The 25777-nt window shown below is 35.7% G+C and overlaps 1 protein-coding gene and 1 long non-coding RNA gene across 2 annotated transcripts in view; both read right to left on the bottom strand.

Annotated features, from left to right (window-relative positions):
• Nucleotides 1-25777, bottom strand: part of LOC142234808 (homeobox protein araucan-like) — a 476647-nt gene that overhangs the window by 170883 nt on the left and 279987 nt on the right. The window contains exon 3 of the mRNA XM_075305997.1: nucleotides 13302-13411. Coding sequence (XP_075162112.1) covers nucleotides 13302-13411 — 110 coding nt within the window. The remainder of the gene's footprint in view (nucleotides 1-13301; nucleotides 13412-25777) is intronic.
• LOC142233653 (uncharacterized) lies at nucleotides 23248-23681 on the bottom strand. Its single transcript, XR_012721458.1, has 3 exons — nucleotides 23604-23681; nucleotides 23417-23515; nucleotides 23248-23342 (listed from the first exon to the last, which is right to left on the bottom strand). It is a non-coding gene; the product is annotated as an uncharacterized LOC142233653 (long non-coding RNA).

Genomic DNA, 25777 nt, shown 5'->3' with positions numbered 1-25777 from the left:
TAACAACCGTGCAAAAACTGGTCCATATCGGTCAACTTTTACGTATAGCCCTCATATAAACGGACCCCCAAATTTGGCAATCGCAAGCTCTAAGAGAAGCAAATTTCATCCGATCCGGCTGAAATTTGGTACATGGTGTTAGTATATGGTCTCTAACAACCATACAAAAATTGGTCGACATAGGCCTATAATTATATATAGCCCCCATATAAACGGACCCCCAAATTTGGCTTGCGATTGCTCTAAGAGAACCAAATTTCATCCGATCCGGCTGAAATTTGGTACATGGTGTTGGTATATGTTCTCTAATGACCATGCAAAAATTGGTCCACATAGGCCCATAATTATATATAACCCCCATATAAACCGATCCCCAGATTTGACCTCCGGAGCCTCTTAGAGGAGCAAAATTCATCCGATCCGGTTGAAATGTGGTACGTGGTGTTAGTATATGGTCTCTACCAACCAAGCAAGAATTGGTCCATATCGGTCCATAATTATATATAGCCCCCATATAAGCCCATCCCCAGATTTGACCTCCGGAGCCTCTTAGAGGAGCAAAATTCATCCGATCCGGTTGAAATGTGGTACGTGGTGTTAGTATATGGTCTCTAACAACCATGCAAAAAATGCTCCATATCGGTCCATAATTATATATAGCCCCCATATAAACCCCAGATTTGAACTCCGGAGCCTCTTGGAGGAGCAAAATTCATCCGATCCGGTTGAAATTTGCAACGTGGTATTAGTATAAGGCCGATAATAACCATGCCAAAATTGGTCCGTATAGGTCTATAGTTATGTATAGCCGATCCCCAATCACACAAAAATTAGTCCATATCGGTTCATAATCATGGTTTCCACTCGAGTCAAAAATAATCTACCAAAATTTTATTTCTATAGAAAATTTTGCCAAAATTTTATTTCTATAGAAAAATTTTTCCAAATTTTATTTCTATAGAAAATTTTGTCAAAATTTTATTTCTATAGAAATTTTTTTCTAAATTTTATTTCTATTGAAAATTTTTTCCAAATTTTACTTCTATAGAAAATGTTGTCAAAATTTTATTTCTGTAGAAACTTTATACTTAATTATAATAGTATTTAATCGGCCTTTTTATTATACCCACCACCATAGAATGGTGACGGGGGTATAATAAGTTTGTCATTCCGTTTGTAACACATCGAAATATCGATTTCCGACTATATAAAGTATATATATTCTTGATCAGGGAGAAATTCTAAGACGATATAACGATGTCCGTCTGTCCGTCTGTCTGTCTGTCTGTCTGTCTGTCTGTCTGTTGTAATCACGCTACAGTCTTCAATAATGAAGCAATCGTGCTGGAATTTTGCACAAACTCGTCTTTTGTCTGCAGGCAGGTCAAGTTCGAAGATGGGCTATATCGGTCCAGGTTTTGATATAGTCCCCATATAAACCGACCTCCCGATTTGGGGTCTTGGACTTATAGAAATCGTAGTTTTTATCCAATTTGCCTGAAATTTGAAATCTAGAAGTATTTTATGACCATAAAGTGGTGTGCCAAAAATGGTGAGTATCGGTCCATGTTTTGATATAGCCCCCATATAGACCGATCTCCTGATTTTACTTCTTGGGCTTATAGAAACCGCAGTTTTTATTCAATTTATCTGAAATTGGAAATCTAGAGGTACTGTAGGACCACAAATACGTGTGCCAAAAATTGTGAGTATCGGTCCATATTTTGGTATAGCCCCCATATAGACCCATCTCCCGATTTTACTTCTTGGGCTTATAGAAACCGCAGTTTTTACTCAATTTACCTGAAATTGGAAATTTAGAGGTACTGTAGGACCACAAATATATGTGCCAAAAATTGTGAGTATCGGTCCATATTTTGGTATAGCCCCCATATAGACCCACCTCCCGATTTTACTTCTTGGGCTTATAGAAACCGCAGTTTTTATTCAATTTACCAGATATTGGAAATCTAGAGGTATTGTAGGACCACAAATATGTGTGCCAAAAATTGTTAGTATCGGTCCATGTTTTGGTATGGTCCCCATATAAAAAGACGTCCCGATTTGGGGTCTTGAGCTTATAGAAACCGTAGCTTTTATCTAATTTGTCTGAAATTGGAAATCTAGAGGTATTTTCGGACCATAAAGAGGTGTGCCGAAAATGGTGAGTATCGGTCCATATTTTGGTATAGCCCCCATATAGACCGATTTCCCGATTTTATTTCTTGAGCTTCTAGAATCCGAAGTTTTTGTCCTATTTGCCTGAAATTGCAAATCTAGAGGTATTTTCGGGTCATAAAGAGGTGTCCCGAAAACGGTGAGTATCGGTCCAGATTTTAGTATGGCCCCCATAAGAACGATCTCCCGATTTAACTCCTTGGGTTTCTAGAAACCGTAGTTTTTATCTGATTTGCCTGAAATTGTAAATATTCTGGTATTTTAGGCTCACAAAAACGTGTATCGGATTAAGTTTTTATCGGTCCATTTAGTAATGCCTCCATATAGACCGACTTTACTTCTTGAGGGTGTAGAAGGCGCACTGATCATGAAAATTGCTTGAAACTCAATGTAAAATTTCCAGATTTTACTTCTACAGATTTAAGATTTCAAATCAAGACGTTATTTTATAATTTTCTTGCACACTTACAAGACATGTTAACGATTCCTCTAAAACTCGAACAAAAATGGTTCTTATAAATCCAGAATCTGATATAGTCCTCATAGGTGAAATCCTTAAATTTATCTTCGGGTTGTGTCCTCAAGTCCTCAATCCCTCCTGACATTTCAAAGGAAACCCTAATATTTGGTTCATGGTGGTGGGTATTTAAGATTCGGCCCGGCCGAACTTACTTCTGTCTATACTTGTTTTAATATATACCACGTATGGACTATGTGGTATATATTACGGTGTTAGGAAGTTTTAAGATACCTTGCCATCGGCAAGTGTTACCGCAACCCAAGTAATTCGATTGCGGATGACAGTCTTCAATAGAAGCTTCGGCCTGGCCAAACTTACGGCCGTATAAACTTATTTTTTTTTTGTGTGATTTTCTATTCTTTTTTGCGATTTTTAACTGCTAAAAATTTAAGTTTTGATTTTAAACGGCAAAATGGTGCATTTTTTAAAACTGATCCAAAATAACTTAATCGGAAGTGGAAATAAAATGAATTCCGGGATGCTCTTAAGAAGAAATGGTTGTGTTTCACAGTGGATTATGGTATGGTTTTGACCATATTTTGGCTCTTAGTTACTTTCGAAAATGTCCCAATTTTTTAACTCTTCACATTTATCTAGACTCTATAACAGTTCGAAATTCAATTATCTAAAATTCAGACTCCAAATTGACACTCTTAGCTAGTATTATCTTACAGATGTTAACAAATCATCATTGCTTATAGTATTCTCAAGAAATTTGTACCATATTTAAACCTTCTATGGTAATCTGGATTTATTTTTGCTTCCACATTTTACAAAAGGACACTCGAAACTTAATCCAGCTTTTCAATTTTCAAGGTAACTACGTAATGGGGTTTATGGGTTCGGGCCAGATATATGTGAAGAAAGCCTTGCAATTGTAAAGCAATACCCACAACCATGACCGTGGAAATGCACACAAAAATAAATACTTCCCTTTTGGAAATGATTTAAATACTGAAAAAAAATCCCATGGCTACAATATGGCCAGTCTATGAGTAGCCAGTTATGTCCACTGGACATATCTGTTGAGCACTCATTCTTTCTTTAAATTTATTGGCCATTGTAAACGAGTTTTTAACTTTTGTTTTCCGGGCTTTTGTTTGTTGAACATTTGGTTTTAATAATATTGTTATATTGCGCCCTTTAAATATTTTATTTTAAGAGGATTTTTTTCAAACACTTTGCCTGTCTATTTTCAGTCTGGCCTTTTGTCTATTGATTGCTAGACATTATTGAAATGCAGTCATCTCTACTCTTTACGGTACTGCATTTATATTTGCCAACCATTGTCACATGGCAGATGCAATTGTTTTTTGCAAGTCTATCCTCTTGTCTGTCGGTCTTTAATTCAGTCGGATAGATACACACACTCATGTGTGTGAATTAATAAACGATTGCTTTATTGTGGTGTAAGCTAAGTCGACTTTGTTAGTTTGTTTGTTTTTGGGCTTGAAAATCCTTATTTTAAATTAAATGTTGGTCAATTAACGCCAGTAAGTGAGTCAATTTTAAGCATTCGTATAATAAATTTAATGACAACAAGTAAGCAAAGTCAAAATTCGAGCGTGCCAACTACACCTAGAAAGAAGTAAGTAAAGTCTAAAGTCGGGCGGAGCCGACTATATTATACCCTTTGCCACTATGTAGACATACATTTGTGTTACCATCCATACTAACTACACTCAAAAAAAACTTTACTTGGATCCAAAGATTTTGGCCTCCCCTTAAGGATTTTGGTATTGATTCCGAGCCAAAGACGCGGCTTCTTTAAAATAATGACATTTTTTAGCGACCTATCTGGCTTTAAATCTAGGACAAACAAAATTAAAATTAGGTTACAGATCTCATTTATCAAATTTTCATTCTCTTTTCGAGGATTATTAATAAAGGTACTCACGTACAAACAAATGTCAGTTTATAAATTCAAATTATAACAGATACTTGAAAGTAAACAAGTATAAACGGCCGTAAGTTCGGCCAGGCCGAATCTTATGTACCCTCTACAAAAGACTGTCATCCACAATCGAATTACTTGGGTTGTGGTATCTTAAATCGTTTTCTAAATTGTGAGTTAGTCCATACGTGGTATATATTAGACAAAAGAGGTATGTATAAGTAAGTCTACAAATAATTACGAATCGATATGGACTTTTGCACGGTACGTAGGGAGCCAGAATTGAAATATGGGGGTCGCTTATATGGTGGCTACATACAATTATTGATATGGACTAATTTTTGTGTGATTGGGGATCGATTTATCTGAGGGCTATATATAACTATAGACCGATATGGTCCTAGTTAGGCACACTGAAAAAAAGTATGCCCGGTTCCAAAGATTTTGTCTTTACTTTAAAAAATTTGGTATTGATTCCGAGCCAAAGAAGCGAAGAATACATGTAAGGATACTTTTAAGACACAATTCTCTTTTAAATTAGGGTTTTGTGTACTTGATTCTAGGAAGCAAATTTTAATTATTCATTTTTTCAGCTTTTTTTCTTCATATCCCATCAAAGTCTTTTAGAAACGAGTTAACGACAATTTTATTTTCCAAGTTCAGACGCGACTTCCAGTAGAATTTATGCTATGTTTCAAGTAAAAAACGTCTTTAAAATAAAGTGTTGAAAAACATGTCCTATTTTTGAACGATTTTTTGCTTTGTAGTCAAGATGCAAAAAGGCAACAAAGTTAAAGACAATTTCATTAAATTTAAAGAATTTTTCTGAATTATTAAAGTCAACTTGACCTTACCCCAAACATTTTTTCTTTCGTGTTATGATACCCATTTTTAAGTCAACTCACTTAATTATAAGGACAATACGACTTCATTCAAAAGCTTATCGACTTTTGAAAAAGGAAAAAAACTTTATATTAGAGAAATGCGTCTTCTATGCTAAGCAAAGTTTGCATTCGTATTTTAAAGACATGAAATCTTTGACCTCACGACAATATTTTTTTCAGTGCATAGTTGTTAACGGCAATATACTAGCACAATGTACCAAATTTCAACTGGCTCGGATGAAATTTGCTCCTCCAAGAGACTCCAAAACCAACTCTCGGGATCGGTTTATATGTGGGCTATGTATATGATTATGGACTGATATGGACCACTTTTGGCATGGTTGTTAAATATCATATACTACCACCACGTACAAAATTTCACCTGATCGGATGAATTTTTCTTATCCAAAAGGCACTGGAGGTCAAATCTGGGGATCGGTTTATATGGGTGCTATATATAATTATGGACTGATATAAATCAATTCCTGCATGGTTGTTGGATACCATATACTAACATCACGTACCAAATTTCAACCGAATCGTATGAATTTTGCTCTTCGAAGGGGCTCCGGCTATATATAATTAAGGACCGATTTTGACCAATTTTTGCATGGCCATTAGAGACCGTATACTTACACCATGTACCAAATTTCAGCCGGATCGGATGAAATTAGCTTCTCTTAGAGGCTCCGCAAGCCAAATCGGGGGATCGGTTTATATGGGGGCTATATATAATTATTGACCGATGTTGACCAATTTTTGCATAGTTGTTAGAGACCATATACTAACATCATGTACCAAATTTCAGCCGGATCGGATGAAATTTGCTTCTCTTAGAGGCTCCGAAAGCCAAATCGGGGGATCGGTTTATATGGGGGCTATATATAATTATGGACCGATGCGGACCAATTTTTGCATGGTTGTTAGAAACCGTATACTAACACCATGTACCAAATTTCAGCCTGATCGGATGAAATTTGCTTCTTTTAGAGCAATCGCAAGCCAAATTTGGGGGTCCGTTTATATGAGGGCTATACGTAAAAGTGGACCGATATGGCCCATTTGCAATACCATCCGACCTACATAAATAACAACTGAAGGGTGATACGGTCAAAATTTGGTCAAGGGAAAACGCGTGTAAATCCGTGAAATCGTTTATTTAAAAAATCAAATTTTATTTCTTTTTCAAGTTCAATTAGTATAAAATTCAGGAAAAATATTTAGTTCGGCTTTCGCTTTTCCAAATCCGAATTGCCGGGCCTCACGCTTGACACCTGCCATCAGATTTTGTACAGCCACCTTGTCCACCTTCTTCGCCGCAGAAAGCCAGTTTGCCTTGAACTGCTGCTCGCCCTTAGCAGTTTTTTGGTCTTCTTTAGGTTCCGCTTGACAATAGCCCAGTATTTCTCAATTGGGCGGAGCTCTGGCGTGTTGGGAGGGTTCTTGGCCTTGGGAACCACCTGCACGTTGTTGGCGGCGTACCACTCCATGGCCTTTTTACCGTAATGGCAAGATGCCAAATCTTGCCAAAACAGTACAGAACAACCGTGTTTCTTCAGGAAAGGCAGCAGACGTTTATTCAAACACTCTTTCACGTAAATTTCTTGGTTGACAGTCCCGGAAGCTATGAAAATGCTGCTTTTCAAGCCACAGGTACAGATGAATTGCCAAACCAGAAATTTCTTTGCGAACTTTGACAGTTTTATGTGCTTGAAAATATCTACTACCTTTCCCCTTCCTTTTGCCGTATAAAACTCCTGTCCCGGAAGCTGCTTGTAGTCGGCTTTGGCGTAGGTTTCGTCGTCCATTACCACGCAGTCAAACTTCGTCGTTTACAGCCTCCGGGATCGCGCTTTGGCCGTCGTATTTTGTTTATCATCGCGATTTGGAGTCACTACCTTCTTGTAAGTCGATAGTCCGGCTCGTTTTTGGCTCGATGCATGGTTGTAGACGATACACCCAGCTTATTTGCGGCATCTCGGAGATAGAGGTTAGGGTTTCGCTTGAAACTACCGGCAACTCTTTTTGTCGTCTCAGCGGCTTCCGGTTTTCGATTTCCCCCGATTCAGACTTCCTGGCTGTCGACAAACGTTCCCCAAACACTTTAATTACATTTGTAAGGGTTGATTTTGCAACTTTTAGCGATTTTGCCAGCTTTGCGTGCGAGTAGCTCGGATTTTCGCGATGCGCGAGCAAAATTTTGATACGCTGCTCTTCTTGCTGGGACGGCATTTTGACAACTGAAGAGTGAATTCCAAAATCAAAATAGGAGCAACATTCTACACACACCTTCAAAATTAGGGGTGTTCAGGTTTTTTAAATGCAAAATTAAATGAAATACGTCAAGTTTATATTGACCAAATTTTGACCGTATCACCCTTTAGTATAAGGCCGCTAATATCCATGCCAAAATTAGTCCATATCGGTCTATAGTTATATATATCCGATCCCCAATCAAAATTGGTCCATATCGGTTCACATTTATGGTTGCCACTCGAGCCAAAAATAATCTACCAAAATTTTATTTTTATGGAAAACATTGTCAAAATGTTATTTCTATAGAAAATTTTGTCAAAATTTTATATCTACAGAAAAATTTGTAAAAATTTTATTTCTATAGAAAATTTTGTACATATATTATTTCTATAGAACATTTTGTCAAAATTTTATTTCTATATAAAATTTTGTCAAAATTTTATTTCTATAGAAATTTTTTTCCAAATTTTATTTCTATAGAAAGTTTTTTCCAAATTTTATTCCTATCGAAAATTTTTTCCAAATTTTACTTCTATAGAAAATGTTATCAAAATTTTATTTTGTCAAAATTTTATTTCTATAGAAACTTTAAACTTAATTATATACGTATTTAATCGGCCTTTTTTAGTTTAATATATACTACGTATGGACTACCTTGTTATTTAGAAGACAATGTGAGGAAGTTTTAAGATACCTTGCCATAGGCAAGTGTTACCGCAACCCAAGTAATTCGATTGTGGATGACAGTCTTCAGTAGAAGTTTCTACGCAATCCATGGTTGAGGGTACATAAGCTTCGGCCTGGCCGAACTTACGGCCGTATACACTTGTTTAAAATACATTCTTTAAAATAAATACATAAAATTAAACTAAGGATACAGATCTCATTTATTGTATTTTTCATTTTTTCGCAGTAATTTAGTCAAGCTATTCACCTTTAAACAAACGCCAGTTTAAAAATCCTAATTATAATGGATACTTCGAAGTAAGAAATGTTGTTTCAATTAAAAAAAAAACGACTTTAACCCAAAGTTTGTTTTAATCAAAGATTCACTATTTAAGTTAATTTAAGGACGATTTCTTTAAACCAACCAAAGGTGTTTCTTTGCTTAACGGAAAAGGTGTCTTCTTCAAGGACATGCGGCTTTAACGGAGGGACTAAAATTTGTGTACTAAATTTAATAAAAAATTTATGCAACGATTATAAACTTTATTTTTATTATTTCAAGAAAATTTGTACTTAATATCACGTAAATATTGTCAGTGTATATTGTCTGACGACCCCTTCTGGGTCGTCTATTGCCTCAATTAAAAAATTAATTGAAACTGCCCGAAGAAATCAATTAATTATACCCTCCAGCATAGGGGTATATTAACTTTGTCATTCCGTTTGTAACACATCGAAATATTGTTCTAAGACCCCATAAAGTACATATATTCTGGGTTGATGTAGGTTGTTATTGATGTAGGTTAGGTTAGGTTAAAGTGGCAGCCCGATTAAATTTCAGGCTCACTTAGACTATTCAGTCCATTGTGATACCACATTTAACTAAAAGTACCTATTACATATGGGCACTCCTAGTCTTAACCACTGAACCTTCTCTATTATTTACTTTTGTGGAACCAACCAGATTGCTCCAAAAACATGAACAAACTGCTTAAGTTACCGTTTTCCAGGTCAGCCAGTTACCTAAAGCTATATGCTCCTAAAATTCGCTTACGCCTTACACAAAAAGCAGGACACTCACACAAGAGGTGTTTAATTGATTCCTTTTCCTCCACATCATGACAGCTCATACAATAGTCATTATACTTCGCACCTATAGTTTTTGCAAATTCGCCTATCAGGCAGCGACCCGTTATAGCAGATATCAGGAGTGCTATCTGACGCCTTGAGAACACTAGCATATCTAGTGTGCGGTTTAAGTTTAAATGGGGCCATATTTGCTTGGTGTCGCTACAACCCTTGCAATTTTTCCCATCGAATATTGGCCATCATAACAGCCTTCTCACGCAGTAAGAGCTTGCAGGTGGCCAGAGGCATACCAACAGATTCTAGTTCCCCTGGAATATGTAAGGTAGATCCTAGCCTTGCTAACACATCTGCTTCGCAGTTCCCCGGTATGTTCCTATGGCCAGGCTCCCATATTAGGTGAATATTGTACTGCTCAGCCATCTCGTTGAGAGATTTGCGGCAGTCTATGGCCGTTTTCGAGTTAAGGAACACAGAGTCCAAGGGTTTTATTGCAGGTTGACTGTCTGAGTATATATTAATGCCAATATTTGTTGGAACATTACTTCTCAGCCAATTCACCACCTCTCTTATTGCCAATATTTCAGCCTGAAAAACACTACAGTGATTAGGTTATCTTTTCGCTATTCGAATTTCCAGATCTTTAGAATATACTCCGAACCCCACTTGTCCATTCAATTTGGAGTCATCAGTATAGAAATCTATATATATTTTATTCCCCGGGGTCTGTGTACACCACGCCTCACTGTTGGGAATTAGAGTTTCAAACTTTTTGTCGAAAAGTGGTTTTGCCAGGGTGTAATCCACTACGTTAGGCACATCTGGCATTACTTTGAGGACCGAACTATGACCGTACATTTTTTCCGACCACAGCGATAGCTCGCGCAACCGCTCAGCCGTTGTTGCAGCTGACTGTTTGGCCAAAATGTCTAAAGGCAATAGATGTAGCATGACATTAAGGGAGTCTGTTCCTGTCTTACTAAATGCTCCTGAGATACATAAGCTCGCCATACTTTATCTAAACAAGTCGGTTGCTGAAGTGCCGTCCACCAGACTACCACACCATATAGCATTATAGGTCTAACTACTGCCGTGTATAGCCAATGCACAATTTTTGGTTTTAGTCCCCACTTTTTCCCTATTGCCTTTTTGCACGAGTACAAAGCTACCGTGGCTTTTCTCGCCCTCTCTTCAATATTAAGCCTAAAATTCAGCTTCCTGTCCAAAATAACGCCATGGTATTTTGCACATTCACCAAAGGGAATTTCAGTACCCCCTAAGGAAATGGGCCTAACCGTGGGAGTTTTGCGATCTTTGCAGTACATGACTAGTTCTGTCTTTGCTGGATTTACACCAAGACCATTATCTTTTGCCCATTTCTCAGTCATCCGGATAGCTCTCTGTATAATATCTCTGATTGTGGATGGGAATTTTCCCCTGACTGCTAGCGCCACATCATCTGCGTATGCCACCACTTTTATCCTTTTTTTTTCTAGGGAAACTAGAAGGTTGTTTATAGCAACATTTCAAAGAAGAGGTGATAGAACACCTCCTTGAGGAGTGCCTCTGTTCACATACCTTTGTATGTTTGCTTGTCCTAGTGTGGCTGAAATGCGTCTCTTCCTTAGAAGTTCGTCTAACAGCCTAAGTATACCTGGATCAACATTCAGAGTTGTCAGTCCATTTAATATCGAGCTCGGATGGACATTATTGAACGCCCCTTCGATGTCTAGAAACGCCACGATTGTGTATTCTTTGACAGATAGTTAGCTTTCAATAAAGCTGACTCGTTCATGCAATGCGGTCTCAGTAGACCTGCCCTTCGAGTATACATGCTGTCGTTTGGAGACCAAACTTGAATCCACGCTAGTTCTAAGATACATGTCTATCATCCTCTCCAGGGTCTTAAGTAGGAATGAGGATAAGCTGATTGGTCGGAAATCCTTCACACTCGAGTGAGAGGCTTTTCCTGCTTTAGGTATGAAGACGACTTTTGTTTCCCTCCACTTTTCTGGAATATATGCTAAGTTTACACATCGTTATTGATGTAGGTCGGATGGTATGGCAAATGGGCCATTACGTATAGCCCTCATATAAACCGACCCCCAGATTTGGCTTGCGGAGCCTCTTAGAGAAGTATATTTCATCCGATCCGGTTGAAAATTGGTACGTGATGTTAGTATATGGTCTCTAACATTCATACAAAAATTTGTCCATATCCGTCCATAATTATATATAGTCCCCATATAAACCGATCTCCAGATTTGACCTCCGGAGCCTCTTGGAGGAGCAAAATTCATCCGATGCGGTTAAAATTTGGTACGTGGTGTTAGTATATGGTCTCTAACAGTCATGCAAAAATTGGTCCATATCCGTCCATAATTATATATAGTCCCCATATAAACCGATCCCCAGATTTGACCTCCGGAGGAGCAAAATTCATCCGATCCGATTGAAATTTGGTACGTGGTGTTAGTATATGGTCTCTAACAACTATTTAAAAAATTGGTCCACATCGGTTCATAATTATATATAGCCCCATATAAGCCGAAACCCTAGATGTGGTTTTGGAGCCTCTTGGAGGAGCAAATTTCACCCGATTCTGTTGAAATTTGGTACGTGGTGTTATTATATGTTATCTAACAACCATGCAAAAATATGTCCATATCGGTCCATAATCATACATAGCCCCCACACTGAAAAAGAAGCATGCCCGGTTCAAAAGATTTCGTCTTTACTTTAAACATTTTGGTATTGATTCCGAGCCAAAGAAGCGGAGAATACAAGTACGGATACTTTTAAGACACAATTCTCTTTTAAATTTGGGATTTGTGTTCTTGCTTCTAGGAAGGAAATTTTATTTTTTCGCATTTTCAGCTTTGTTTCTTCATATGCTATCAAAGTCCTTTAAAAACGAGTTAACGACAACTTTATTTTCCAAATTAAGACTTGACTTCCAGTAGAAATTATGGCATGTTTCAAGTAAAAACGTCTTTAAAATAAAGTGTTGGAAAACATGTCCTATATTTGAACGGTTTTTTGCTTTGTAGTCAAGATGCAAAAAGACAATAAATTTCGTAGAAGTTTCTACGCAATCCATGGTGGAGGGAACATAAGATTTGGCCTGGCCGAACTTACGCCCATATATACTCGTTTTTTAATTACGCATACTATGATTTAAGTAATTGAAAACATTTCAATTATAAAATTAATTGGATCAATTAATTTTATAATTGAATTTTTCTTATGTAATCAGAAAAAAAAAATTTTTTTGTTTATATAGAGATTTTGTGAATTTCGTGTCCTTAAATTTAGGTTGTTTAATCTTTCATATTAGGTCAATATTTTTTCCAGTGTATGTGTAGTTCACATTCAATATCGGCCCTTCAAATTTAACCTTCCACACATCACATATACACGATTGTTGTGAAATGTAATCTCAAGATATCTTTTTTACATTCCCTTAATATAAGATTTAATATGAAAGTTGTGAATTATTATTCGCAAATAAGGCCTATATTGTATAATCAATTCAATTGAAAAAGCTTGTTAACTCCATTTCATGGTCAATACAATTTTATTTTCTAATTGACTCCTCAAGTTTTCTGGCATCGCATGATTTTATACGATTGAAATTTTTATCATCATATCTGTAAACAGTAGACTATCTCAACAATAATAAAATAAAATATGTTGCGAAAAAAAACACATTCACATTTACTGTACATTTCAATTCCCCTCCTTATGGTCATAGTCCAGAAGAATTTGCTTAGACATGAAATTCCTTTACACCATTAAAACTAGCATTTTCACTTACCCGCATGCACCAAAGGTGGGATCATAAGCATAATAACTAGAGGGCTGTAATGCCGTTGATGACCAGGCTGCCGCACTAGTTGATGTATCTTTTAAGGCATATGGTGAGTTCTGTAAATAATAAAACAAAGAACAAATTAAACAGACATTATGTTTTGCATTTAACTATCTCTACAACAATTTGCATAAATAAATTAATACAATAAAAATTATACATTTGCTTCAATGTCTCAAATCACTATGATGTGAGCGTGCACCTACACCCAAAGAAAAGTTTACTTGGATCCAAAGATTTTGACCTTCCCTTAAGGATTTTGGTATTGATTCCGAGCCAAAGATGCGGCTTCTTTAAAATAAAGAAATTTGTAGCGATCTATCTGGCTTTAAATCTAGGACCAATAAAATTAAAATTAGGATACAGATTTCATTTATCAAATTCTCATTCTCTTTTCGCGGTTTATTAATAAAGGTGCTCACGTACAAACAAATGCCAGTTTAAAAATCCAAATTATAACGGATTCTTCAAAGTAAAAAATGTTCTCTTAATTAAAAAAAAAATGTAAACCAAAGACGCTAGATCCTCAAAATAAGTCTTTGTCTATATTTGACGCATTTTTATCTTAAATCAAAAGTTTCAATATTTCAGTTAATTTAAGGACATTTTCTTTAAATCAAAAATGTTTTTCTTTACTTTAATGAAAATTAGCCTTAGTTCAAAGACATGCGATTTTAATGGAGGGACGCAAATTTACAAAATCTGTGTCCTAAATTTAATGAAAAAAAATTAAAGCAAAGATTATAAACTTTATTTTAATTAAAATTTCATTATTTTAAAGAAATTTGTCCTTAATATTTTGTAAATTTTGCATCCTAAAATTTAGATTGGGTAATCTTTAATATAACGTAAATAATTTTTTCAGTGTAGAGAAAAGGTTGATTCGATTACGACAATCGAAAGATAATTAGTGTTAGCTATAACCAGAACGAAGAAGAGCCGAAATCAGATACATAATTTCCGAGAAAATAACAAGGCTGCGACAAACATGTTAAATGTTCACCATCCAGAAATAACATTTTACTCTTGAAACATGTTTGATGTGATCATATTTCTTCACGGTGTGCAGACAATCCGATATCGCTGAAGCGCTCGGACCAATATGAACCATGTTTTGAATGACTGTTATTTGATGGTTAACCGGCCTTTTATTAATATATACCCCGTATGGACTAACTTACAATTTAGAACACGGTGTTAAGAAGTTTTAAGATACCTTGCCATCGGCAAGTGTTACCGCAACCCAAATAATTCGATTGTAGTAGAAGTTTCTCCTGATCCGACTCTGACTCCAGCATTTCCTATTAGCCTCGACTCCGGAGTCGACTCCAGGTGGTGTACCGAAATCACATTTTAACAGTATTGCAATTGTAATTATACCCTTCACCACTACTGTGGTACAGGGTTTGTGCATTTGTATGTAACGCCAAGAAGGAAAAGTCTGAAACCCATCATTTAGTAAACCGATCGTCTTAGAAATAAATTCTGAGTCGATTTAGCGATGTTCGTCTGTCTGTCTGTCTATCCGTCTGTCTGTATATGTAATTTTGTGTGCAAAGTACAACTCGCAGTTTAAGTCCGATCATCCTTAAATTTGGCACAGAGTTTTACTTTGGCTCAAAAACAATCGCCATTGATTTTGAAAAAAAAAACCAGTATATACGGCCGCAAGTTCGGCCAGGCCGAATCTTATGTACCCACCACCATGGATTGCGTAAAAACTTCTACGAAAGACTGTCATCCACAATCGAATTACTTGGGTTGTGGTAACTTAAAACTTCTTAACATCGTTTTCTAAATTGTGATTTAGTCCATACATGGTATATATTAGACAAAAAGTTATGTATAGTTAAGTCTACAAATAATTACGAATCGATATGGGCATGGTTGTTAACGACCATATACTAGCACAATGTACCAAATTTCAACTCACTCGGATGAAATTTGCTCCTCCCAGAGATTCCAAAACCAAATCTCGGGATCGGTTTATATGGGGCTATGTACGATTATGGACTGATATGGACCACTTTTACCATCGTTGTTAAATAACATATAGTACCACCACGTACCAAATTTCAAGCAGATCGGATGAATTTTGCTTCTCCAAAAGGCACCGGAGGTCAAATCTGGGGATCGGTTTATATGGGAGCTATATATAATTATGGACTGATAGGAACCAATTCCTGCATGGTTGTTGGATACCATATACTAACATCACGTACCAAATTACAACCGAATGGGAAGAATTTTACTCTTCTAAGGGGCTCTGGAGGTCAAATCTGGGGATCGGTTTATATGGGGCCTATATATAATTATGGACCGATATCGACCAATTTTTGCATGGGAGTTTGAGGCCATATATTAACACCACGTACAAAATTTCAACTGAATCAGATGAATTTTGGTCTTCCAAGAGGTTCAGGAGGTCAAATCTGGTGATCGGTTTATATGGGGGCTATATATAATTATGAACCGATGTGGACCAATTTTTGCATGGTTGTTAGAGACCGTATACTAACATCACGTACCAAATTTCAGACGGATCGGATGAAATTTGGTTCTCTTAGAGGCCTCGCAAGCCAAATCGGGGGATCGGTTTATATGGGGCCTATATATTATTATGGACCGATGTGGACCAATTTTTGCATGGTTGTTAGAGACCATATACTAACACTATGTACCAAATTTCAGCCGGATCGGATGAAATTTGCTTCTCTTAGGTGGATCGGTTTATGTGGGGGCTATATATAATTATGGACTGATGTCGACCAATTTTTGCATGGTTGTTAGAGACCATATACTAACACCATGTACCAAATTTCAGCCGGATCGGATGAAATTTGGTTCTCTTAGAGGCCTCGCAAGCAAAATCGGGGGATCGGTTTATATGGGGGCTATATATAATTATGGACCGATGTGGACCAATTTTTGCATGGTTGTTAGAGACTATATACTAACACCATGTACCAAATTTCAGCCGGATCGGATGAAATTTGCTTCTCTTAGAGGCCTCGCAAGCCAAACTTGGCACAAGTAGTTGTTATTGATGTAGGTCGGATAGTATTGCAAATGGGCCATATCGGTCCACTTTTACGTATAGCCCCCATATAAACGGACCCCAAATTTGGCTTGCGATTGCTATAAGAGAAGCAAAATTCATCCGATCCGGTTGAAATTTGGAACGTGGTGTTAGAATGTGGTCTCTAACAAACACGCAAGAATTGGTCCATATCGGTCCATAATTATATATAGCCCCATATAAACCGTTCCCCAGATTTGATCTCCGGAGCCTCTTAGAGGAGCAAAATTCATTCAATCCGGTTGAAATTTGCAACGTGGTGTTAGTATAAGGCCGCTAATAACCATGCCAAAATTGTTCCATATCGGTCTATAGTTATATATAGGCGATCCCCAATCACACAAAAATTGGTCCTTATCGGTTCATAATCATGGTTGCCACTCGAGCCACAAATAATCTACCAAAATTTTATTTTTATAGAAAACATTGTCAAAATGTTATTTCTATAGAAAATTTTGTAAAAATTTTATTTCTATAGAAAATTTTGTCAAAATTTTATTTCTATAGAAAATTATGTCAGAATTTTATTTCTATAGAAAATTTTATGCAAATTTTATTTCTATAGAATTTTTTTTCCAAATTTTACTTCTATAGCAAATGTTGTCAAAATTTTATTTTGTCAAAATTTTATTTCTATAGAAACTTTAAACTTAATTATATACGTATTTAATCGGCCTTTTTTAGTTTAATATATACCACGTATGGACTATGTGGCATATATTACGGTGTTAGGAAGTTTTGAGATACCTTGCCATCGGCAAGTGTTACCGCAACCCAAGTAATTCGATTGTGGATGACAGTCTTCAGTAGAAGTTTCTACGCAAACCATGGTGGAGGGTACATAAGCTTCGGCCTGGCCGTTGTTCTTCTTCATATGGGGCCGTTTTTCCGCGATTTCGACCTTCAAACGCTCCAATAATGCCATATAATAGTCACTGTTGATGGTTTTTCCCTTCTCAAGATAATCGATAAAAATTATTCCATGCGCATCCCAAAAAACAGAGGCCATTACATTGCCAGCGGACTTTTGAGTCTTTCCACGCTTCTGAGACGATTCACCGGTCGCTGTCTACTCCGCCGACTGTCGATTGGACTCAGGAGTGTAGTGATGGAGCCATGTTTCATCCATTGTCACATATCAACGGAAAAATTCGGGTGTATTACGAGTTAACAGCTGCAAACACCGCTCAGAATCATCAACACGTAGTTGATTTTGGTCAAATGTGAGCTCGCGCGGCACCCGTTTTGCACAGAGCTTCCGCATATCCAAATATTGATGAATGATATGACCAACACGTTCCTTTGATATCTTTAAGGCCTCTGCTATCTCGATCAGCTTCATTTTACGGCCATTCAAAATCATTTTTTGGATTTTTTGATGTTTTCGTCGGCAACCACCTCATTCGGGCGTCCACTGCGTATACCGTCCTCCGTGCTCATTTCACCACCCTTGAATTGTGCATACCAATCAATTATTGTTTATTTCCCTGGGGCAGAGTCCGGAAACTCATTATCAAGCCAAGTTTTTGCTTCCACCGTATTTTTTCCCTTCAGAAAACAGTATTTTATCAAAACACGAAATTCCTTTTTTCCATTTTTTTCACAATAACAAAAGTTGCTTCACAAAAGACGCTCTATCTCACAAACTAATTGACGTACAGACGTCAAATTTTGACACGAATCATTTGGCGACGCCATCTATGTGTCAGACCGGGGACTTATCAGCCAACCTGTTATTTGTACTATTTTTTATTTTATTTACAAAACAGTGGTTCTAAATAATATTTTGGAAATAATTCTGCAACTTTTGAACTGATAAAGATATCCACATAATTTGTGTGTGAAAGCTGAGGTCTTTCCCTATAAGTTTGCAAGTTTGTAACTTCAGCTTTCATACAAAGAAAAAAATATGTTGATATCTTCAGCCCATCAAAAGTTGCATAATTATTAAAAAAGCAATTTGGAACCACTGTGCTATCTTTCATCCAACCATCTTGCAGTCTACAGGGCTTTACCCAAATCTATTTCATGAACATACTTTTCTTCTGTTGGTTAAGCTACGCTTGTTGTTGAGTCAACGCATTGTTTTATGCTGAAATACACAATACACAAATGATTCACAAATACTAAAAAACAAGTAAGGAAAGTCTAAAGTCTGGCGGGGCCGACTATACCCTATAGCCTGCACCACTTTGTAAATCCACATTTTCGATACTATATGAAATACGCCATATGTGTTGGGTTCTATATACAAAGGTTTTTGTCCCAAATACATACATTTAAATCTGACTCCATCTGAACAAAATTTATAATCTATAGACACTATGTTAGTAAAAAACCAGTAAGGAGAGTCTAAAGTCGGGCGGGCCGACTATATTATACCCTGCACCACTTTGTAGATCTAAATTTTCGATACCATATCACATCCGTCAAATGTGTGGGGGGCTATATATAAAGGTTTGTCCCAAATACATACATTTAAATATCACTCGATCTGGAAGAATTTGATAGACTTCTACAAAATCTATGGACTCAAAACTTAAGTCGGCTAATGCACTAGGGTGGAACACAATGTTAGTAAAAAAATATGGGAAACGTTTAAATCTGAAGCAATTTTAAGGAAACTTCGAAAAAGTTTATTTATGACTTATCGCTCGATATATATATGTATTAGAAGTTTAGGAAAATTAGAGTCATTTTTACAACTTTTCGACTAAGCAGTGGCGATTTTACAAGGAAAATGTTAGTATTTTGGCCATTTTTGTCGAAATCAGAAAAACATATATATGGGAGCTATATCTAAATCTGAACCGATTTCAACCAAATTTGGCACGCATAGCTACAATGCTAATTCTACTGCCTGTGCAAAATTTCAACTAAATCGGAGTTAAAAATTGGCCTCTGTGGTCATATGAGTGTAAATCGGGCGAAAGCTTTATATGGGAGATATATCCAAATCTGAACCGATTCTACTGCCTGTGCAAAATTTCAACTAAATCGGAGTTAAAAATTGGCCTCTGTGGTCATATGAGTGTAAATCGGGCGAAAGCTTTATATGGGAGATATATCCAAATCTGAACCGATTTCAAGCAAATTTGGCACGCATAGTTACAACGCTAATTCTACTCCCTATGCAAAATTTAAACTAAATCGGAGCAAAAAATTGGCCTCTGTGGGCAAATGAGTGTAAATCGGGCGAAAGCTATATATGGGAGCTATATCTAAATCTGAACCGATTTTGCTGATATTTTGCAAGTTTTTCGAGACTCATGAAATATTCGGATGTACGGAATTTGAGGAAGATCGGTTGATATACACGCCAATTATGACCAGATCGGTGAAAAAAATATATGGCAGCTATATCTAAATCTGAACCGATTTTTTCCAAAATCAATAGGGATCGTCTTTGAGCCGAAACAGGACCCTATACCAAATTTTAGGACAATCGGACTAAAACTGCGAGCTGTACTTTGCACACAAAAATACATCAACAGACAGACAGACAGACGGACAGACAGACGGACATCGCTAAATCGACTCAGAATTTAATTCTAAGCCGATCCGTATACTAAAAGGTTGGTCTATGATTACTCCTTCTTGGCGTTACATACAAATGCACAAACTTATTATACCCTGTACCACAGTAGTGGTGAAGGGTATAAATATAGGCAACATTTTAATCTAAACCTTTTTTGAGACAATTTCACAAAAGTGTATTTATGATTTATCGGTCGATAGATATGTATTAGAAATAAAGGAAAATTTGAGTCAATTTTACAAGTTTTCGACTTAGCAGTGGCGATTTTATAAGGAAAATGTGGGTATTTTGGCCATTTTTGCCCAAATCGGAAAAACATATATATGGAAGTTATATAGAAATCTGAACCGATTTCAATCAAATTTGACATGCATACTTAGTATTTTAATTCTACTCCCTGTGCAAAATCGGACTAAAACTTTGACCTCTGTGGTCATACGACAGAAAATCGGGCGAAAGATATATATGGGAGCTATATCTAAATCTGAACCGATTTCAATAAAAATTAGCACACTTGAATACACTACTAATTGTACTCATAGTGCAAAATTTCAACCAAATTGGGCTAAAAATCTGGCTTCTGGGGCCATATAATTCCATATCGGGCGAAAGATACATATGAGAGCTATATCTCAATCTAAACTGATTTCAATCAAATTTGGCACACCTGACTATAGTACTTATTGTTCTCCTGATACAAAATTTCAAACAAATTGGGGTAAAACTCTGGCTTCTGGGTCCATATAAGTGCATATCGGGCGAAAGATATATATGGGAGCTATATCTAAATCTGAACCGATTTCTTCCAAAATCAATTGGGTTCTATTCTGACCCAAATTAGGAACATGTGTCAAATTTGATTGGCGATTGGACTTAAATTGCGACCTAGACATTGATCACAAAAATGTGTTCACAGACAGACGGACGGACATGGCTAGATCGACTCAGGGACCCACCCTGAGCATTATTGCCAAAGACACCATGTGTCCATCTCGTCTCCTTCTGGGTGTTGCAAACATATGCACTAACTTATAATACCCTGTTCCACAGTGTGGGTATAATTAACAAAAGGACAACGTTTGTGATTTCCAAAAGTTATTTTTTCTTTGCGTGTAGCTATTGCCACTAAGGCATTGGATATCTGCAGTTGCACCTTTCTTGTTTTCATTATATCAGTATCATTATAACGATTATCATTGTCTTCTGGTCAATGGTTATGAATATAACGCGATTTAAGATACAATAAAGGCAACCACAATCGCAATTATACAAGTGGCAATTCAATTTTGTTTTCATACATCTGGGATCGATAATTTACATAAAATTGCAATTAGCTACAAAAATATAAGGATTCATATGTTTTTCTGTTCAAAATGCATGCAAAATTGCCAAGTGGCGCCCACTTCAAACAATATCCGCAAGGTTTAACATTTTTTTAGATGATGGTAATCATGTGAAGGCAAGCTTTGTGTTCTCCTCTATTTGAGATAATTGCATGTAAATTAAGTGTTGACATGCATGAAGTATAGTTGGGACTTATATTCAATACATTGCAAGACGATTTGCATAGACCACCAATCTAATAAGCTTTCATTTTTCAAATGATAATTGTTTGTTCGTACACTTAAAGAAAAAATAAAACGTTTGGAAATGGGTGTAGCAAGGTTATTTTATCTCTGCGAAAATTTAAAACTTTTATAATAAAAAAATTGTATATCACAAAGATTATATTTTTGATGTAAATAAAAACATTTTATTCTAAAGCCACTGTCGATTTCGTTTATATGGTTTATATTTCGTAGTAAAAAATTAATATAGTACACATCATAAATCTGTCCTTTCGAAATTGTGTGAACAATTTTGGAAAGAAATGGAGCATCAGACGTTTGCAACTAAAGTTGTTTGTTTCCTTTTAACGAAGCTTCTTTAAATGCGCTTTGTGTGTGGTCTAAACAAAGACCTGCTTGACTGTATGCGTTATGTTAGGTTAGCTTCGGTATAGTGGCAGCCTGATATGTCAGACTCACTTAGACTATTCATTCCATTATGATACCACAATGGTGAACTTCTCTCTTATCACTGAGTGCTGCCCGTTTAACAGTGAAACCACTTAGAGAAGCTGTTAAACCCTCAGAAATGTCCCGCTGAAAAAAAATGTTTGATGTTCTGTCGATGCAACGTTTGAACCCACGAACCTTTGTATGCAAGGCGGGCATGCTAACAATTGCACCACTGTGGCTGTATGCCATACTTGTGTGCTGATGACAATAGCGATATTTGTGTTGATGAGTATAAAAGCTTTAACTTATGACCAAGTGTTTTTGACCGTGGTTCGATTCTCCGTCCGGACAAAATTCAATATATGCGTCTTCATTGTTTATATAACAGAAGAGAAAGTAGGGAAAGATAAATAAATGATATGAATGTGAAACAGATATAGACATGAATATTATTTTTATACTCTCCACCATTGGATGGGGGTATATTAACTTTGTCATTCCGTTTGTAACACATCGAAATATTGTTCTAAGATGTATATATATTCTAAGAAGTATATATATTCTGGGTCGTGGTGAAATTCTGAGTCGATCTATGCATGACCGTCCGTCCGTCTGTTGAAATCACATTAACTTCCGAACGAAACACGCTATCGACTTTAAACTTGGCATAAGTATTTGTTATTGTATAGGTCGAATGGTACACCAAAAAAAAAGTTTACTATTTTTTATGAAAAATGAACTAACCCATAGTAAGAATGACCATGATTTGGCGCCAAAGATTTTTTTCATCTAGATAAGTTCATGATTCTCTTATAAATTAGTTCATGTATTACATCGTATTTTAGTTCATTATTACTATGCTGTGGGAAGAATATAGTTAAACTCATTCAAAATATTCCTGCTATCCGGAAAAATTAACAATTTTTTGGGAAACCTGTATTAAGAAATTGGTTTGAAATAAACTGTTTGTCGGTATAATTTTCAAAAAAGTAGGGAAATTGAGGAATCAAAGGTACAACAAGCCTGTATACAACTAAGAAATTTTTCGTACAAAACAAGTAAATTTTCTATAACCACCAGTATTTTATTTCAAAAAATTATTATTATATTACACAAAACTATGGCTTATGATATACAATAAAGGAAATATTTTTATTCGTACGTTGGATGCAGTTACTTGTCGGTAGTTAGTAATTGTTTCTTCAAAAGAGTAATATTCTATGTTATTAGGACTAAATTAATTAATTTAAATGTCCATGTTTTCTATCTATATGAAAGATATATGTGGCATAAGTTGCTATATTCAATTGAATTGTCCAATTTCATCGATTTTGGCTAACTTTTGTTGGGCGGATTTGGCTTAGAGGCATCTGAAGTTATACAAAATATAAGAAAAATATTATTAATTAATTAATTCTATCGTTCATATTGATCTTTAACTTACGGTTTTCAAGAGTATTTCCTAGAGCCAATAAGGATATCAGCTTAATTAGTATTAAACAGTAAGAATATCCAAAAAATTACCATTACGAGACCTGTCTACCTGCAAGTGAAAAAAAATAATTTTTAATAAATTGAAATTTTGGTTTTTTGTTAAAAACGGACAAAATACCGTTTACAGAAAAACTTACCACATTGAAAAATCCATCCAGTAGGTACATTATTGGAATCATATCCATGGACAAATGGGACGTTATTGAAATTATTCTCAGAATATAATTGAAATAAAAAATATTATAAAATTAGACAAAATTTCCACTTGTCAGTATAGCATTTAGTATTTAAGGTGGATATTAAGTTCGAGTTTAGCGGCTAAAATTGCAATTTCCATGATAAGTTTTCTTTAATAATCCATTATAAAAAATAATCTTTATAAAAAACTTGATTTGGGCTATTCTCCATCAAGTTATATTTAAATTTGTATCGAAGACGTATAATTTTATACTTTGCTTAGTGATTTATTTTTAATATTAGCGGCTAAACTCGAACTTAGTACTCACCTGTAGGAATTGCTGTAACATAAAAAATATAGATTCAAAAAAATGGTTGCTTCTCAACCTGTGATCCAGATGTAGAATAAATATAAATCATCCTATTACCACGCATGTTGTATATTTTAATGTAAATCAATTTAAAATCCGCACTAATTTTAAACTAACATATTAACAGAAATATATAGTTCCTTAATCTGTTATTTGTTTTTTATCATTCACTTCTCAGTTTCTAAAATGTTTCGAAATAAATGTATTTTCATTAATAAACACCAATACCGCACGTACAATTTTGCAAAATTAAATCCACGTGTGCACTTCATAAATGCATCAACATAACTGAATGCAACAATAAAACTGAAAGACACAAATAGTCATAAGGGATACATACCTGCCGTAAAGAAAAACAACTCCACACACACACACACGTTCCCTTTCTGATCTTGCTATTGCAAAAAAACAACTCTCACCACAAAAGATACCAACAACTCACAAGGAACATTCCATTGTCTCTAGAATCAAAACAACCAACAACAGCATAAATGACGCAATAACAAACACAAACAATCATACGAGATATACACAAAATGTCTCTAAAAACTCCCTCGCATGATGCACTCACATTTTCCAGTAACACGTTTATTGATTAGTAGGAATTCTATATATAAGTTAAGGTAAAATATATACCAAATCTATGAGGAATCTATAAAAATTATATACACCTGTCAAGGATTATATTAACTAATTTTTATTCTATTTTAACTAAAATTTTCAATGTGAGTAAAAACACTCCAACATATAATAAAAAGGGGAATAATCTGTAGGTAGTCATCGTACGAATCGGTAATGTCGTTAAGTTAATTTTTACTACAAAAATTTTTTTCCATACAAAATTTTGTCTTAGTAAATTGTCCACATTTCGTAGTAAGATTTTTATATTGCCCATGTATTTTTATAATAGAATCAACGATGCATTAACTACTGTGTTGGAAATTTATTTAAGGAAAAATCCTTCCCATTTCGTAGTTAGTGAACTAAAAAACATTTACTGAATTTTTATAAGTTTTGCTTTAGCTAAGTTAATTTTCGTTGTGGTTACGAAAAATGAACTATATTACAGTAAATTTGTTGAACTATGTGGAAGTCAAAATGGTCCTTAAATTTACAAGACACTTTTTTTCTGTGTATTGCAAATGGGCGGTATTGGACCACTTTTACGTATAGTCCCCATATAAACCGACCCCCAGATTTGACTTGCGGAGCTTCTTACAGAAGCAAATTTCATCCGATCAGGTTGAATTTTGATACATGGTAGTATATGGCCTCTAACAACCATGCAAAAATTGGTCCATATCGGTCCATAATTATATACAGCCCCCATATAAATCGATCCCCAAATTTGGCCTCCGAAACCTCTTGGAGGATCAAAATTCATCCGATTCGGTGGAAATTTGGTACGCTAAGCTAGTGTAACCATGCCAAAATTGGTCCATATCTGTCTATAGTTATATATAGCCGATCCCCAATCACACAAAAATTGGTCCATATCGCCAAAAATAAACTACCAACATTTTATTTCTATAGAAAGCAAAAACAATTTTGTCAAAATTTTCTATAGAAATAAAATGTTGGTAGTTTATTTTTGGAGATATGGACCAATTTTGTGTTATTGGGGATCAGCTATATATGTAACCATAGACCGATATGGACCAATTTTGATATGGTTGTTAGCGGTCTTATACTAGCTAAATGTACCAAATTTCAACCGAATCGGATGAATTTTGCTCCTCCAAAAATTTTGTCAAACTGAATTA

Source organism: Haematobia irritans, chromosome 4 (assembly GCF_050003625.1).
Source record: "Haematobia irritans isolate KBUSLIRL chromosome 4, ASM5000362v1, whole genome shotgun sequence".
Classification (NCBI taxonomy): Eukaryota; Metazoa; Arthropoda; class Insecta; order Diptera; family Muscidae; genus Haematobia; species Haematobia irritans.
The sequence above is the reverse complement of the archived record's forward strand: the minus strand, read 5'-3'. Positions and strand labels throughout refer to the sequence as shown.